General features: G+C 37.2%; 1 protein-coding gene across 2 annotated transcripts; it reads right to left on the bottom strand.

Moving 5' to 3' along the window:
* Positions 1 to 1,773: 1,773 nt before the first annotated feature.
* On the bottom strand, positions 1,774 to 15,505 carry LOC107764157 (OVARIAN TUMOR DOMAIN-containing deubiquitinating enzyme 11-like). Of its 2 annotated transcripts, XM_016582696.2 has the most exons (10): positions 15,266 to 15,505; positions 14,667 to 14,895; positions 13,518 to 13,591; positions 12,889 to 12,943; positions 12,724 to 12,798; positions 9,731 to 9,804; positions 9,601 to 9,649; positions 3,527 to 3,611; positions 2,657 to 2,713; positions 1,774 to 2,389 (listed from the first exon to the last, which is right to left on the bottom strand). In XM_016582696.2, the coding sequence occupies exons 2-10, from the start codon at positions 14,847 to 14,849 to the stop codon at positions 2,346 to 2,348; spliced, it is 696 nt and encodes a 231-aa protein (XP_016438182.2). In that variant the 5' UTR covers positions 14,850 to 14,895; positions 15,266 to 15,505; the 3' UTR covers positions 1,774 to 2,345. The 2 variants fall into 2 exon arrangements, with proteins under 2 accessions (XP_016438182.2, XP_016438183.2); XM_016582697.2 differs by lacking the exon at positions 2,657 to 2,713 and having other exon boundaries at positions 2,212 to 2,389.
* Positions 15,506 to 17,626: the final 2,121 nt, after the last annotated feature.

The following is a 17,626-nucleotide window of genomic DNA, read 5'->3' as shown; positions in this document are numbered from 1 at the left end:
ACTAAAAGTCTAATCTACTCTCAAGGGTATATCCTCGGGAGCAACGCCTTCAAGAATCATTTCTTCGGGGCTTCATCTCGGCCTCCCCAATGACGTCTTCAAGGACGAGGAGGAAGTAGAAAAAGATGAAGAAAAAGTCGTAGCCCGCCAAAGAGCAAAAGCTTTTACCAGGCCGAGAGAACTATACAGCCTGATAGAAGACTTGGCGAGCGTAGGCCCTACCTGCACGGCTACTTTGAGTCCACTTCTTGGGACATTGTGCCGTGCAAGATAGCAGCTGGTAGTGCCGCTTCACCCCCACAAAAAGCAAAAGGGATGAAGTGCCACACCAGGTCGAAGTAGGGAGGTGAGCAGTGGTGTAAAGTTCGAACATCCTCCTGAGTAGCGGTGTAAAGTTCGAATACCTTTCTGAGTAGGAAGAAATCGGCGCTCTTATTTCATCGTCTCGGGCCAACAACAACAACAACAACAAATCGGTATAACTTCGCTCATGAAGGAAAAACTCTAGAAAAAGGCCATGGCACAACTAATGAGAACACTGCCATGTAGCCTTAAGACCGCGGGCCTCAAACATGGGAAATAACAACGGATGAGGATGAAGAGAAGAAAGGGGTAAAAGGTTGTTGAAGAACATTTGAATGAAGTTTTGGTTCAAGAAGGCTTCCATTTATAGGAAGGGTGGCAGCGTAACCGACAGGTGCAATCAATGCGTTTTGGGAACTGGACCGGCGTCAACATTATCGCTTTGGAGAATATGAATCGACAGTACATTGAATGATTCTAGAAAGGTGAATCAGCGGGACGCCCCAGTTATCACAAAGGCTTACGTCATAAGTATGACATCATCGCGGGAAGTTTGAGGGGATGTATATCAAAGTCGTTTCTTATCGTCTCACTCTAAGAAACGCGGGGACTATCTGTATACGGTAAAATTGGAGGGTTCGATTTTCGATCATTACGACGCTTCACAAGCACGTTTGCATAGGCTCAAGATTATGGTCGAGAATAACACCCGAGGGGTTGACGACGTCCAACCTCGAGGCAGTACATATCGATAGTTATGGCAAAAAAGTGGGACGTTCCCAAGGCGTGTAGCTAGAGCTGGCAATGCCTATTAGGCTAGTCTAGGCCCTCATCATGGCATTAATGGTTGTACCAACCCCATATCTTTGTAATAAATGCATTTGTACTATGTTGGGATCTCCTCCTCATATAAAAATGGGATCCTTGTCATTTTGTAAGGAACCAGATGCTCAATATTGAATATACAAGAACATTCTCTCTAACATATTCTCTTGATCTCATTGCTTTCATTTATTGCTTATATTCATTGTGTTCTATTTTCTTATTCTTCATTTATTGCTTATTATTGGCCATAAAGAGCCGTCATTGATTTTATCATAACTGTTAGTCATCCATCGACTACCCTCAGCAAGACATCAAACTCGACCTCGAGGCCCCGAATAAGCAAGCTCGAGGCCCCCAATTATCAGCCGTTCGGTTTGGTTATCACCTTACTTTCAAGCTCTTATCTTGTTTCCAGGTCTTTCACTTAGCATCAATTGCCTAATAACCTGGAAAAAAAATAGATCACATATTTTTAAAACCACAAAATCAAATCTAATTGTAATTACCATTTTCAAGGTAAACAATATTCTAAATTGTTGAATGCCATTGACATATGTTCTTACCTTATGTTGAAGCAAACTAGCAAATACTACACGCTTCCTGAGGTTAGTGATCAAGAAATAAGAGGAATAGCAAGAGAAAAGAGGATGAAATTTTGCTATATGCATTATCCTGTAGCATCGTGCAAACACAAGGGCAGATGCACAAGTAGTCAGTGGTAGGAATGTACCTTCTACTTTTCAGTCAAGCTATATATGTATGTCATTACACCTCAATCTCAAGGTAGATAAGGTCGACCATATGAATTATCAGTAACTATTTTGCTCATCCAATGTAACGACAACAACAACAAACCCAGTATATTCTGGGGAGGGTAGTGTGTACGCAGATCTTACCTCTACCTAGTGAAGATAGAGAGGTTGTTTCCAATAGACTCATCCAATGTAACGAGGTTTCCCTATAATTGACTATTCTTTATGCTGGTTTGTAACCCTTTTCATATATCCAGGCATGGACCAGTTACACTTTCACATAGGCAGTGAAAAGATTGTAGAAAATATACTCATATTAAGTTCTCACTCAGTGTCACACGAGTAGTGACTGCAGTAGTACTCCACACACGTTGACTTGAAATCTTGGATCTTCTCTATGCAAAATGCGTTTCTTCGAGGCAGTATACTAAATTGCAGCTACGAATACTTTTGCTTATGAAAGCCTCAGAAAAGCCAATGCTTCTTTCTGCGCACTCTAGCAGGCACCTCTGTTGCACGTCCAGATAAGAAGAGTAACAAACATATCAGCAACCAATGATAGGCAATTTCTTAAGGAAGATATGGGAACAGGACAGGCAATGTTCAACAAAGAATGTGTTTGTGGGTGCGTGTATGTGAAAAAATCACTAAGATTTCAACAAATATTTAATTCTGAATGCATAATTTCAAACGTGTAGTGGATTCTGTGGTAAGAAATAAAGATTGAACCCATCAACAGTACATTCTGAATCTGCTTCTGAGAACAGGGTATATACCTCCAATCACGTATAGAGAATTGTAATGCACTTCACTCCAGAAACTCAGCCACAATTCTAAATTTTAAGAAAAGCAGTTAAAAGTATGAACATATAATTTATAAAGATGAGAGAAAATTCAACACCTCAAGATGAATTGAGAATGCAAACCAGAGTATAAAGCAGTCCTATTTTTGTATTCATTGACAGCATACATAATTTGCTCAACACTACATGGTTCTTCCATGGTAAGTATTGGAACAATGCATTTGAAACAAATAATGATCCGTCTTGAACCAAGCCAACGTATACTTAAACATTTAACTAGTTTTTCCTAGATCATCACCAAACAGAATGTTTGCCTATTTAAAAAAGATCAGCTCAAGAACATCCTCAAACAAACATGATCTAAAATTGAACTTCCTCCGGAGAATGCATTTAGTTACTATAGTACTCCCTCCATACCAATTTATGCAAACTCATTTGATTGGGCACGAAGTTTAGGAAAAAAATAAAAACTTTTATAACTTGTTGTCCTAAACAAGCCATAACATTTGTGTGGCTATAATTGTTTTCAAACTTGTAGTGTTAAACATTCCAGATTATTTGTGTGCCTATAAAAGCTTCTCATTAAGGATAAAATTGGAAGTTTAAGTTAAATTATTTTTAAATTTAGAAAGGTTATTCTTTTTGGAACGGACAAAAAAGGAAATAGGTTCACATAAACTGGAATGGAGGAGTACATGAAAAGAACTATCAAAAACAAGACATCATCCGATGTTAGTTTATTTACAAAGGATTATGTCTGTTGGTAGTAACAGCTAGCTATCTATCTATGTAAGTACGTGCGCATTGCATCATGTGTGAGTAAAACAGACAAGAAGTATGTACCTCTAGAGGGCTGTATGTCCTTAGGAAGGATCTCAATGTAGCCATTTTCGCGAAAAGAAGTGACCAAACATATTTTTACTCCATACTGCAATCAAAATCCAACAGAACGCAAAGAGTTACGACACCAGCAGAGTGGCCCACCCAAAAAAAAAAAAACGGAAATGACGTGTATTTAGGAAGCTTAAGCAGCATAAGAAAGGAGAAACCGGTAAAGCAATTTCAGAAAGCAAGAGTCTAGAAATCCTTGAGGTGGAAAATCTCCAGATCTAACCTAGTGATTCAGAGGCTAATAAAACTTGATAAGATGTAATATAACTTCTTTATACCCAGTATAGGTCCCTGATCATGTAACCTTTGCTTCTCGATCCTTCTATGTTCTCCAAAATTTTGCTGTAACTTTGCGGCAAGAATAAACAAGTTCACATTTGTGAAATTCTGCATCCACACAAGGTGGGTTTTAATAAAAAGAAATAGCCGCTAGATGTCCTGCTTTTTGAGTCGCTTTTACGCTTGGTCCCGTGTCGATGTTCTATTGTTAGTGTAGACGGATAAAGGAGAGAGGAGATGTATTGGAGACTTTATTTAATGATATTGGAGACTCTATACAGGCTCCTTATGCAAGATTCCTAATATAGTTAAATTCAAGTAAATAATTATTCTCCTACAGTTAAGTAGAGAATATCCTAGAATATCATATAAAATATTCTACAACGTTCTAGTAATCAAATATAATAAATCTAGACAAATTAGTCTAGAAATATCTATCATATAAACTACACTTACTTTTTTGGTAGAATGGCCTAACGGCCTCCTGAACTTGCACCGAATTTTAAAGCGGCCTATCAACTTCTATTTATTCCATTTTAACACCTCTACTTGATAAGATGAGTATTAATAAACACTTTTGACCATCGAGCAGGCTTACGTGGGCGACAATGTTGTTAACGTGGCCAAAATGCATGCAAATCACACTAATTAGGCGTGTGGAAAGATTATTTTGATTAAAACAAATTATTAGAATAAGAAAAGAGATTGTTATAAATAAAAAAAAAGATAAAAATAAGGCAAAATACATCGACAGACCCTTAAACTTGTCCACACTTTTCACTCTGACACTCCATTTTAAGTCTGTTCCATTTGAACATTTCAACCGAGCCTTTACTGTGTCATTTAGACACCTCTGGTTGACAGGTAACTGCACGTATTTCACACCTCTTCTAAGAGCATGCATTGTTGCATATATAACGCATTAAAGTGGGCTCGAAGTCCAAGTAGCAAAAAAAAAGTTTTTTAAAAATTCTCTTTCTCTTGCTCATCCTCTCTCTTGTTCTTCGTGAAAGCACCAGATGAGAAATTCTTCAAACTACTACTTTTAATTCCTTCTTTTAAAACAAAACAAACACATCATCATTATTCTCTTGCTCATCAAAGTATATAGTACTCCATAACTATGGAACGACACCAACTATTTTCTTAAAAGAAGAATTAGAAACAAAAAATTTCTTGATACAAATTAAGTAGAGATGCAGCAACAATGGTTTTTTTACTTTTTTGTAGAATCACACAAGAAATCCACCTCTAAATCTCACAAATCCAGGAACTCCCTGCCTCAGCGCACCACTAAACAAACTTCACCAAATTAAAAAGGGAGAATTACACCCCTTGTCACTTGGCCCAACAACCCATCAAAAAATGGCCCACGTTTGGAGCCCTTACCCAGTGTAGCCCAGGTTGTACATAATCTGAAAATTACTTTTCATCAATTAGCCCACCTTTTTTTTCTTCGTTCATCTTCTTCCCATGTCACGCCTTTGCACCCCAAAATTTTTCTACCATTGTTCTTCTCCTTCAATTCTTCTTCCAGATTCAAAGATGATAATCTCTTATGAAATGCATTATTCTGTAATTTTGTCAATTATGGTTTAAAAATTCGATTTCAGAATGGGTTTTCCGATTTGTTAGTTGTTTGGAATGGGTGTTGGCCCAATTGATTGGAATTATCAACAAGAGTTCAAAACTTAAATTTCAAGTGATTTAGAGTAGATTTATGCTGGATTTGAGTTAAATTTCAGAGGATGCCCAAGGAAGAAGAAGAACCCGTGAAGCTCCATTGATAGGATTCATTTGTATAATAATGTATAATATTGTATAAATAGTATATAAAGTGTATAAACACCTCTTATACACTATTTTACACAAGGTTGATACATTATTTACAGGTATTTGGTGAATTTCTCATATTGTTTATATACATACTGTATCACGAATATTTTTACTACTGTGAATATACATCTTTATACACTTTTATACAACTATATACATAATGTACCTCTTTGTATAAAAGTGTATAACATGTATAATAATGTATAATATTGTATAAATAGGTTTCTCGCGTCTGATTTTGCGTTTTGTAGTTATGATAGGTATGTATAAACTTGAGAAAAAAGAGAATAAAAACTCACAGATATTTCACGCCTAAAGATACACAAAATAAGAAAACAAAAAAAAAACAGTTCGGAGAAATATTGGTTATGGGAGAAGGCATGAATGAGTGTTGACTTGGTATCTCGATCAATGGTTACATTAAAAATAGGGAACTGATATTTGTTTGCATATGATACTTTTTTATTAATTAAATTAAATATTTATGGGTGAAAAATGAGGAGAGAGCTACAATACGGTAGGTAGGTGATGAAAAAAGAGAGCAGGTTGTTATAGTTAGAGGGAATGGTAAAAGAAAAGGTTTTATTGATATTTGGCTACACATTTGTAAACTTGTAACTGGGCTAAAATAGTACAAGGTCTACTTATGAAATGCATTATTGTGTAATTTTGTCAATTAAGAAACCCCAAAAGTGATTCTTGACGAAAAATACCAAAGAAATCACAGAAATGGGCTATAAGGTCTTTCGGGCATAGAATTTTGAGATGGATCTGTAAGAATGATGATTGTGATGCATTTGAGTTTGGGATTATTGAGCAAGATTCTAAATTTTGAGAGTTGTGGATATTTTCTAGCTTGATTTAATTTACAGAGGCATACCAAATGTGAATGAGGGAATAAATTGGATAAATTTTGATCGTGATGTCCAGTAGATGTGGCGCTATGGAGAAAATAAAAGATTCAGCAATTTTTTTTTATATTCTGCATTACTTTTTTTTGTGGTTAAACAAGGGCTTGCAATACAATAATTTTCGTTGGAGTTTTAGATATGGTGATGGAGCGGCACCGGTGGTTGATATGATAGTGGAGCCTCGGTGGCTGACCAAACAATAATAAGAAGATGGGCAAGGGAGAGAAAGAAAAAGACACTTTTTTATTTTTTTGAGGGTTAAGTTTTTTTTGTTTATTGATATAAAGGCCACTTATCAATTTTCTATTGCCTTGTTTGCCACATTATTGTGTGTGAAATACACACAAATGATACAGTAATAACCTGGTTAAAGTCTTCAATTGGAACAGACTTAAAACAGAGTGTGAGAATAAAAAGTGGGAACAAGTTTAAGGGCATGTCGATGTATTTTGCCTAAAAATAAAGAAGAAAAATACTTCTCCCCTCCCCACTTTTTCCTCTGTCTCCTCCCACGCCCATTCTCCTTTCTTTCCCCTTACTTCCCCTCTTTCATCAAGTGCAACAAAAAAAACCGCAACCAGCGATGGGGTTTCATTTGAGGTCTAGTATTTGCAAAAGCAATGATTCTCTTCTTCACATCTAAGGATTCGAAATATTTTTTCTGGCTGTTGGTTTTTGTGAAAGAAGGGGTGATGGTGGTTTATGAACAAGGTTGCTTTTAAAAGCTTCGACCTCGTCATTGATCCTCTTTTATTTTTATTTTTATTTTATTTTTGTGGTGTTCAAACCTGTTTGATCTCTGCTGGGCAGTGGCAAAAGGTTCAAGCAAGTAGCTATTTCTTTGAATGGTGGTGTCGGTAAAGAGACAGTGATGAGAGAAGGACAGGAGGATTTTCAAGAGAAAAGGAGGTATAGAAGAGCTCTGTTATTCCAATACTGGTATGCGTTTCAAAAAAATTACGGGCTTCTAAAACTAAAGGTTCTCTAAATCTCACATTTGTCCCTACAATTACATACTATCTCTAACCAAAGTAAAAGCTCCTAACAAACATCATAGTTAATCTAAGAGTAACAAAGCTAAGCTTTAATTCCAACTATTTGGTATACCCAATATGGATCCTTTGCTTTCTTTGTGTTTTACTCTTAATAACTTTTACATTAGTTATGATAGATTATAGATTTTTCTAAACAATTTTCTTTTATGTGATTTTAGATTTATTTCGTCCCCCTGTTAGCACATTTAGTCATCATATTCTCACTCCTCAGCAAATGGAGGTCTACATAAAACACGACCAAACCATCTAAAACGACTTTCTTTTATGTTATCATTTATGTTGCTCGGACTCTCTAGAAATATTATCATACTCGTCTAAGATTCTCAAAAAATGCACTACTCTTGGAAGATCTGACACGCACCCGACAACATATTTGACGAGTTCGAGCAACATAGGTGCTTATCCTGTATGTGTTACTTGCACCTCCTACTTGATATGATCATTTCTAATTATTACGTGTCCCGCATTGCTTAAGGGAATGGATTGTTTCTCCTTATACAGTCTTGGGCGATCCTCATCCATAAGCTAGCTTTTGGTGCTGAATTAGGCTAGTATCCATCTTCTTTACATGATTCCATAGCCATGCTCATCCTTATTCTTGGTTTTATCCAATGTTGGGCCCCCAATGATATATTATCCATGTACCAAATGTCCAATCCTGCCCCAAAGGAGGGGGTGTTAGGAATCCCACATTGGTTGAGTGGATGAGTTGTTATCTCCTTATATGATCATGGGGCAAACCTCACCTTATTAGCTAGCTTTTGAGTTGAGTTAGACCAACATTCATCTTCTTTATACTAATCTTGTCTAATTTTGATGATCACACATTCTTAATATCTGTATACTATCTACAACTTTACCAACATTCATTCTCAAATAACAGTTTGTCCTGTATGCATCCTATAGAACTTGTCTTTCACTCAATTATATATCTTCTATCACACAACAATTCCGTAGCATTCCTCCATTTCAGCCATCTTATTATAATTCTATGAAATGGACCTAAATATGGTCACTTGTTCTAAGTTAAATGTTGTGGGAGAACCTCAGTAACTGAGAGTACATTCTCTTCCAAAAGGGGTAGCGTCTATCTAAAAGCACACGTGCCTGTGAGGGATCATAGTTTGACCATTTGTGAATGGTGGCTATGATATATCTTTGCTAGCAAATTTTCATGTTAGTCGACTCGTGCAGCACCACACCGAGACGCCCTAGTAGATGGGGGACAGGTGCTCAAACTCTATGATGTACACATGGCGACAGTTTATGTCAATGACTATAAGGACACTCCAGTTAGAGTAAAGTTATATGTTTGTAGGATGTGATAGTCACAGTATCAACTTATGTTTGTAAAGAAAATCACAGTACTTATACAAACCCTAATATTTTCTTCTAATTTAATCTAGATCACTAGCAATATTATAAAGGTGACTTTATGGGTTGTAAATGTGACTTCTACCTGCACGTGGTAGCATAGTTTGACATGGGGCATAGTTCTCACACTATTGACAAGTCTCTCACAGCTCTGCTCTGATACAATATCAGCAATTTGATTCCATTCCTAGTTGAAAAAACTAGTGAAATTCATTTTTGCTCATCTAACAGGATTCTAACCGAAAAATTTAACAAGACAACTTAATGAATTTGTTTTCACTCATCTAAGAGGATTTCGTTCTTACTAGAAAGCTACATTTCGCTCATCTAACAGGATTTCCTCTGAAAAGGTTCCATGTTCTTGTTATTACTAGGAACAACCAAAACAATTGTAAGTTATAAACCACCAAAACATGCTATACTGATTTGATGTCGGACGGGCCACACATCCTACTTATTATAGAGCATATTTTTAGTTCTAAAGCTGTCTTACAATGATCCACACCTGCTTACACATGTATTGAGTTATGTCACTGAAGCAGTTTGATAAAGAAAAGAGAACCTCACTTACTCTATCTGCAGCTGCTTGGAGAGTGATATGATCTCCCCATTCCCCCAACCTGGGTTGAACAAGAAATACCTCAGTTAATGAACTGTCAGGTCTTCTCCAGGTAAGACTATAGATTGAAACCAGAATTCACCTCTTCATCTTCTTCCGGTAGCTTTTGTATTTCATGGGAACATAACTTTCATATAACTTTCTGAAATGCTTTAGCTGAAACAGAACAGAAACCAGGATAAGCACATAGGATAAATGGAGTTAGAACTTAAATGGATTTGGAGTCTTAAGGATCATATTGATGGGGCACCATTCCGAGCAATTAGGCCAACCTCATAAACTATTACGTCTTAACAATTATTGCGAACTGTTAAGAGAAAACAAAATGGTTTTTAGTATCCTACTATTGTGTATAAGTAGCCATCCTTCGAAAGACGAGTGCAAGGAAAACTCGAAGAGAAATGTCAAAATGAGACCTACTAAAGAAAACCTCATATTGGTCACACAATGTTGTCACAACATTTGATCTGAGAATAATTGACTTAACAACATTTACAAGTCACTGGACAATAATCCAATGTATAATTTTTTGATGTGATAGCAGCAGAGATCTTGACCTATTTCCTGAACTTATACCTCTAAAATTTAAATATTCATGTGTTATACTCAAGAGGAACAAAAGTTGGTTCTTATCATAGAAAGAATGAAGAAAACCAAAAAAGTACGTGGAATGAGGTAAGACAGTGATACAAAGTATTAGGTAAATCTGGGGTTAATAGGGTTGGCATTGTTCCTATTTTTTTTAAAAAAGGGGGTTGACATCGTTCCTCTTCGGCGTTTCCCTAAACATTTTAGTAAGCGCTCCTATTTCCTAATCATAGTTTGGCGAAGGTTGAAATCCTATTTTTTGGGATCAATATTGATCCTTCTTTTGTTGATAAATTAAGGTAAAATTATTAAAGCTAGTACCAAGGAGGAGGTAATGCAAAACTACAGACAAAAAGTCTTACAATGACTCCATTACAATTTCTTCATTAACAAGTCCAAGAAGTCTAGAAGCTGTGCTAAATTTTCTAACATACTCTCCTTACACCAGATATACAAATTGTACATGCATCTACATTTTACAAAAGATAAATGCTGTTTTTATCTTCCAAACATCTCTTATTCCTCTCTAATCATATTGTCCATATGATGAGGAGTTCAACCTTTAGGTTCTAGTCATCCACCGCTGCTAGTTCTACTATGAACATTTGATTTAATTATACAAATTTTATGGTGACAAAAGGAAGAATGTGAATTTCATTGTGTCAGACATGAGGATTTTGAAAGAATAAACCAAACAAAGTCAACAGGAAAAGAAAAAAAATACTTAATTAAAAAGCAAAAGGAGACACATGACATGTCCGTCCTCCGGGGTGCCCAATTCTAGAAAAAGAAAGGAAAAAACAAGACAGACGTGAGATTTAAATCCCCGAGCTCAAAAACAGAAAAAGAAAGGAAAAACAAGATAGACGTGTGATTTGATATCCCAACTTCACTTGTAAAGGTGCACCCAATAATCATTGCACCATAGGACTCTTTGAGCTTGGGTGCACACATATATCTATTTAAGTAGCCTTGAAAAGATATAATATTGTTATATATGATCTAGGAAAAGGAGCAAGGGTGCACGTAAACTCATACCCCTCCCCTTAGATACACCCCTGGAAGTTACTCCTCAAAAGTCTTTCTACATATGTTAAGGGTAAGGATAAGTGTGAGATATGTTGTTTTAGAAAGCCTCGAATTTTCCTTCAGAGAAGAATGGATATAGCCGACCTCAACTATATGAGATTGAGGGTAGTTGATTTAATGATTGGACTGATTAATGCCAAAACATGCCCCCGGGGCTTTGGTCTAGTAGTAAGAGCGTGATGCTTAGTTTATAAACATGTCATGGGTTTGAATGCTTCCGGATACAAAAGTTTGGTATTTACGTGGAGAAGAGTAGAGGGAGCAACTGACCCATTATCCACCGAGTTTCGAACTGTGCGACACTTGAGGATTTCTCGCGGTTATCAGAACAAGTGTGTATAGGTTCATATCTATAGATTGAAGAGGGTTTTTAAGTCTTTGAAGTTTGAACACAGGGAGGGTATCGTTTTAGGAAATTTGCTTTTTCTTTTAATCAGGATTTATGCAAAGCTACAAGTTCAGATATTTGATTAACTTTTAGGAGCCATAATTCATGTATTAAAGGAAACAATTGCCACTTCTTTTTTCCAACTTTTCCTTTTCTGCTTGAATTTAAGAATTTATTCCAGTTGCTATTCTTTAGTTTCTTTGCAGTCCGCTGTTAGCTTCTGCAGAATGACTCATGCTTCCTGCTGCATAAGAACTTCAGTTAGCATTAGAGCTTGCCTCTTATTGCATAAACATGAACACAATTTGATCTAAATGCCGGCACTAAATTGATTAAAACATCTTTGGAATTGCTATAGGTTGGCGCAATACCTATTTTTTTTGTTAAACTCAGGCATTTTGACATGGACATAACGACGAAAGACTTTCCTTGATTCTACAAAACCAAGTCCTTGAACACCAGCAATTATAAATTTTTACCTGTTATTTCATCTCTTCCTTAGCTACATCTCAACCTTTGTATTTGGGTATTCCTATCATCCAGAAACTCTGTAAATGATCTTGTAAATCTCAAAACTCCCTCGTTCAACTAAATCTTTGAGTTTGCAAATAGATCACAAAAATATGACAGACTATTTAAAATCAGAAAACTGCAATCTAGCAAAAATGGCATTTTCCTATTTTCAGCGGCCATTATGCTTGCAATAGGTAACTCTGATAAAGATAGCCTGTTGCATTTTGTTCAAACATGAGGTTACGAAAAGCACAAAAGCTACAAACATTATTGACACTTTGAATTATCCTTCAGGTACACAACCCTCAAAAGCAACAATCTGTTTGTTTCTGACGGTTAAACTAATAACCTTATAAGAATCACGGAAACAGAACCTAAGCTGGAACATGTGATCATCCTAGAGAAAAAGGATCCTCGAACATAATCATGAAGTAGCTTTCATACCATCTTGTTTTATAAGAGTGATGAGATGAAAAGAAAATTTAATGCACACACACCTGTTTGACAACCTCCTTTCTCACATGCTTATGATACTCTGGATTATGATACAACTGATCTGCAAGGGCTCGAAACTGTCCAATAAGTCAAGGAAATAGTCATAAAAAGCACACATGTCTATCAAGTGTAGCAATGGCTTGTTAGACTAGTTAAAGGAGACTAACCTGGCAATTTCCATCTCCTTGAATTTGAAATTCAGCAAGCCCATTTGCTGCCAACCTGAATGATAGATAACATTAATTCACAAGAAGCGCATTTCTTGCTGATAGTACCCAAAAAAGTACAGAGATCCCTAAAAGTAACATCTCCGGCCTCTTTACTGTGGAGTTTCAAGCATGAATAAAGTTATAACTTTTGACTTTTCCCACAAATTATGATGCCAACTATGGATTACAAATAAGCAGTTTTAACTATCCCCCGGAGAAAGATACAGTGTAGAGCGACACCCTAAAAATTTTTTAAGCAGAGGGCTATATCTATTCTCAGGTTGCATCGTTTGAGCATACAACAGTTTAAATTCTATGAAACCAAATAAGATGGAAAATCCAACCCTTCGATTAGAGCCCCTGCGGTCATATATCTGGCTTGTCCATTTCAATTTGTGGTTTCAAGATCAATATTGTTCTTATACTGTGAAGAGAAAGAAAAGAAAAAAGAATGGCTAGGCAATTAACTTTCTAGCAAACCTGATGTATAACCTAGTATATACAGACCTAAAAAAAATTAATGGGCCAGGGACTACGAATTTGTTGAATGTCAAGCTTATGACACAATAAGTAAAGTGAGACACAACCTGCCAGAGAGCCTCTCATGGTCAAGTGTTGCATGATTAGGATCAGGTATCTGCCCAATAACCCGCGGAGTATGCTGCAAAGACAGTAAGATTATAAGTGGAAAGTGATGGTAAGTAGAATATGCTAAAAAAATAACAAGTACAGCACACACTATATCACTACTCACATCAATGCAACTCTGTTCAAAAACTCATTAACTAAGTTGTTCGTAATCGAGTGCGCGTGTCCGATACTGGTGCGGATCTAGAGGCTAGATCCTTCACAATATAAATTTTAAGATTCGGGGGTACGGATTCAGGTACAGATACGGGTGCGGGGATTCGGCCAAAAATAATTCCAATATTAAAAAATAGAGTTATAAAAATGTCTAACTTATGAGACATTATGTGGAAAACTTACAAGGTATTCCGAGAAGGAGAAAATATTGAACAAGAGAAGAACCCGGGAAGGAGATAAAAGTAAAAGAACTGACATAGAAATTTCAATATACAAGGTATTCCATTTTCTTTCAATATCACCCTAGCTTTTGTTTTGTTTTAAAAAATCATTGTATCTGCCCCGAATTTCCCTGTTGATTTTGGTCAAAGTACCAAAAAATTGATTGAGGAGATCTGGTACGGATCTCACACCCACACCCACGTCGTGCCGACATAGGTGCGGCACCGAAAATGAAGAATCCGAGCAACTTAGCTCATTAACATATTTGTTATAATTGCATACGAACAAAATGTCGTAAGACCACTATATTTCTATAAATGATAGAAGAAACTATGACTCCGCCTGTGTGAGCTTGCTCACATTGCTGGTCTCAAGCCCGGATAAAGGAGGAGGGCTGCAGTAGACTGGCAGCCAAGCTAAAACTAGCCAATTTCATGATAAGTTCTCACATTAACCGGCCCCAACTTGTTTGGGGCTGAGACATAGTTGTGTTGATGTATAGAAGAAACTCTATATTTTACAAAATAAGCTAATTCTTGATAACTTACAACGTAACAATATTGGAACTATGTCAAAGCAGAAAAACCAAAGAAGACTCCTTCATACACAAGAAAATTCTCTTCTTATTACAATGCTTGCTACAAAGAATAATAATTTCAAGATAACATACAAAAAATTTGTCTAGTACAAGCAGCAAATATCAAATGTACCGGGATTGAGTCCAAATGAGAGAGTCGCTTGCCAAGCTTTCCCCCATACCTCAAAGCATTTTGTTCTTCTTCTTCAGCCAATATTTTTGCAATGGCATGATCATCCTCCGTACCTTGTGAACTGCTATTCAAACTAGACGCCGTCGAACTCGAGCTTCCTCTTGAGTTTCCATATTCAGTCATACTACAATCAACTACTTCTCAAAATAGACCAATACAACAAAAATTCCTAGCAAGCAACAATCCCCATATCAAATTAGGATATGATCAGGTGAGCTAAAAGACATGGAGTAACTTTATTTAATAGCATTGATTGGTAAATTAGAATAAATGCTGAGTAGCATATAACTTAAATCCTCCAAATAAAATTTGGATTGATACATAAGCTCCGCAAAAAAAAAAAAAAAAAAAGAAGCAGAAAATGGAAGTAAGCGAGGATCTATCAGATACTTGTCCGTATGAAAGACCCACAATTGGAATACGAAGTAATGTATCTAATTTTGAATGTGAGTTTTGATCTCGATTCCTTTAGCCCTTCTTTTATAGCAAAGAAAAAATAAGATCAACTCATGAGCTAGATAGAGCAAAATTCGAAGTACCTTTTGGCCTAGCGACGAGGAAGAGAAAGAAATGCGATTTTGATAATCCAAGAAAAAAGGAAGTAATAATGAGATTTTGATAATTCAAGCAAAAGAAAGCATAAGGGAGAGGGGTGGGTGCCGTAGTAGAGGAAAGATGGCAAAGGAAAGCGAAGAGTTGGTTGTGAGTCTTGTGAACGTGGGAACACTTGATTAGAAGTCATTCCCTCACCTCGACAAGCAAAGAGATAAATGTTGGTCAACAAAACAGGAGATAGAAACATCTTACTTGGGTATTACCTCGTCCTAAATTTGTCCTATCATTTTAACCGTAAAAAAGGGAAGGTGCTGCACCCAAAGCTTGGTCATGGAAGTATGTATGGAATCATGGTCCAACTAAGGGTGTCTAACGGGTGGACCGGGCCGGGCTGGGTAGGAAAAAGTTGAATGAAATCGTTCGGTTTTGAACCGGGCGGTTACGGGTTAGGGGTTACCGGACTTAATAGATTCGGGTTCATCCAGGTAAAAAATGAACCGTAAGGGTTACGGGTCCAAGGGGGCGGGCCGGGCCGGGTTAGTGTTTTTATTTTTTATTTTTTTTGTATTTTGTATAACTATTGTAATTTATATTAATATAAAGTAAAAATATAAAGAATACAATGAAGATGGAAAAAAATTGCACTTAGAAATTGCAAGTGGTATATTTATTTCAAAATTCAAACTTACAAATTGAAAAGTTTACATTTAACAACAAGTAATTTAACGAAAAAAAGTAATTCAAAGGTTTTGCATTGCCTTAGATTCTAAAACCTTAAAAAAAAATTAAAATCTAGCCTTTAAACCTGGTCGGGCCGGGCCAGTTAATCGATTCTACAGGGATTTTGGTTGACCGGGTTTGACCGGTGGTTAACCGGATGAATTAAAGTGAACAAACCAACCCCCTAACCCTAGTAACCCAGCCCACCCGGCCCGGCCCTAGTAACCCAGCCCACCCGGCCCTTAAGTACCGGGCCGGGCGGGGCCGGGTTTCAACCGGTCTGGGCCGAGCTGGTCCCGGGTCAGCCCGACCCGTTTGACACCTATAGGTCCAACCAAGTCCACCAAACTTTTGGAAGAAAAAAGGGAAAAAATTCACAAGTAGCACTTCTAGGAAATGGAAACATTCCAAGTAAAATATTCATAGCCAAAGTATTTGTAACGATCCAACCGGTCGTTTTGAGATCTATCATTTTGGTTCTGTGATTTGAGACCTTGAGTATCTTCATATGATTTATTACGACTTGCGAGCATGGTTGGTTTTGATTTTCGAGAGGTTCGGAATTGATTTGGAAGAGTAATCCTTAATTTGGAAGCTTAAGTTGGAAAGAGTTGATTAAGATTTGACTTTTGTGTAACCGACTCCGAATTGGTATTGTAAGGTCCCAATAGGTTCGTATGATAATTTTGAACTAGTACGTACATTGGTTCGAGTCTCGGGTGGCTCGAAGTTGATTCACTACTTCTATTCGAAAGTTGAAAATTTGAACTTATGAAAGTTTGAAGATTTTTATTTGATGTGATTCTTGGTTTTGATGTTGTTATTCGTATTTTAAGGTTTTGAACAAGTTTGAATAAGGTATATGAACTTGTTAGGATGATTTTCCAGGGTCCCAAGAGGCTCGGGTGAGCTTCGGGATGATTTCGGGTCATTTTAGGATTGTTGATTTACTGATGTGTTGCAGGGCATCGCAATCGCGGAGGGGTATCTCGCGATCACGGAGAAGGAATATGGGACAACAGACTTTGTTAAGCAATCATGAAAGAGGGGTGGCGATTGTGGAGTGGAGTTGGAAGTGACGCATTACGATCCCTTAGTGGGCGCTGCGCTCGCGAAGAGGAGCTGAGCCAGGGGTGTGTTGTGCATCGCGATCGTGTGTGAGAGACCATGATCGCGTAAGAGAAAGTCTGGATGGGCAAGCTTGGCTTTCGCGTTCATGTAGGGCCGATCCCATTTGTGTAGAGGAGAGGCCAGTTGGCCTTCGCGATCGCCAAGACATGTCGGCGATAGCGTAGAAGAGGATTGGAGGCGGTGCTGGTTTATGCATCACAATCATGTGACTTGGCGGTCGCGATTAAGGATTTTCGGTCAGGGGCAGTTTTACTCCAGATTTTCGGGAAAAGTCTCATTTCACTATTTTTGACTTGGGAAGCCCGAGAGGAGAAGAATTTTAAGAGGAATTTCATTGCTACTTTGAGAGTAAGTGATTTCTACCAAGATTTGATCATATACTTCCACGATCATGAAGCTCATCAGAGACACCAAAAAAGCAGCAGAGCAAACTCATCCGAAATGGTCCAAAACTACCCCGAAATACACTCAAGCCCTATGGCATGCCGTCCAAA

This window comes from Nicotiana tabacum, chromosome 11 (genome assembly GCF_000715075.1).
Source record: "Nicotiana tabacum cultivar K326 chromosome 11, ASM71507v2, whole genome shotgun sequence".
Lineage (NCBI taxonomy): Eukaryota > Viridiplantae > Streptophyta > Magnoliopsida > Solanales > Solanaceae > Nicotiana > Nicotiana tabacum.
This window is presented reverse-complemented; position numbering and strand designations above follow the sequence as displayed.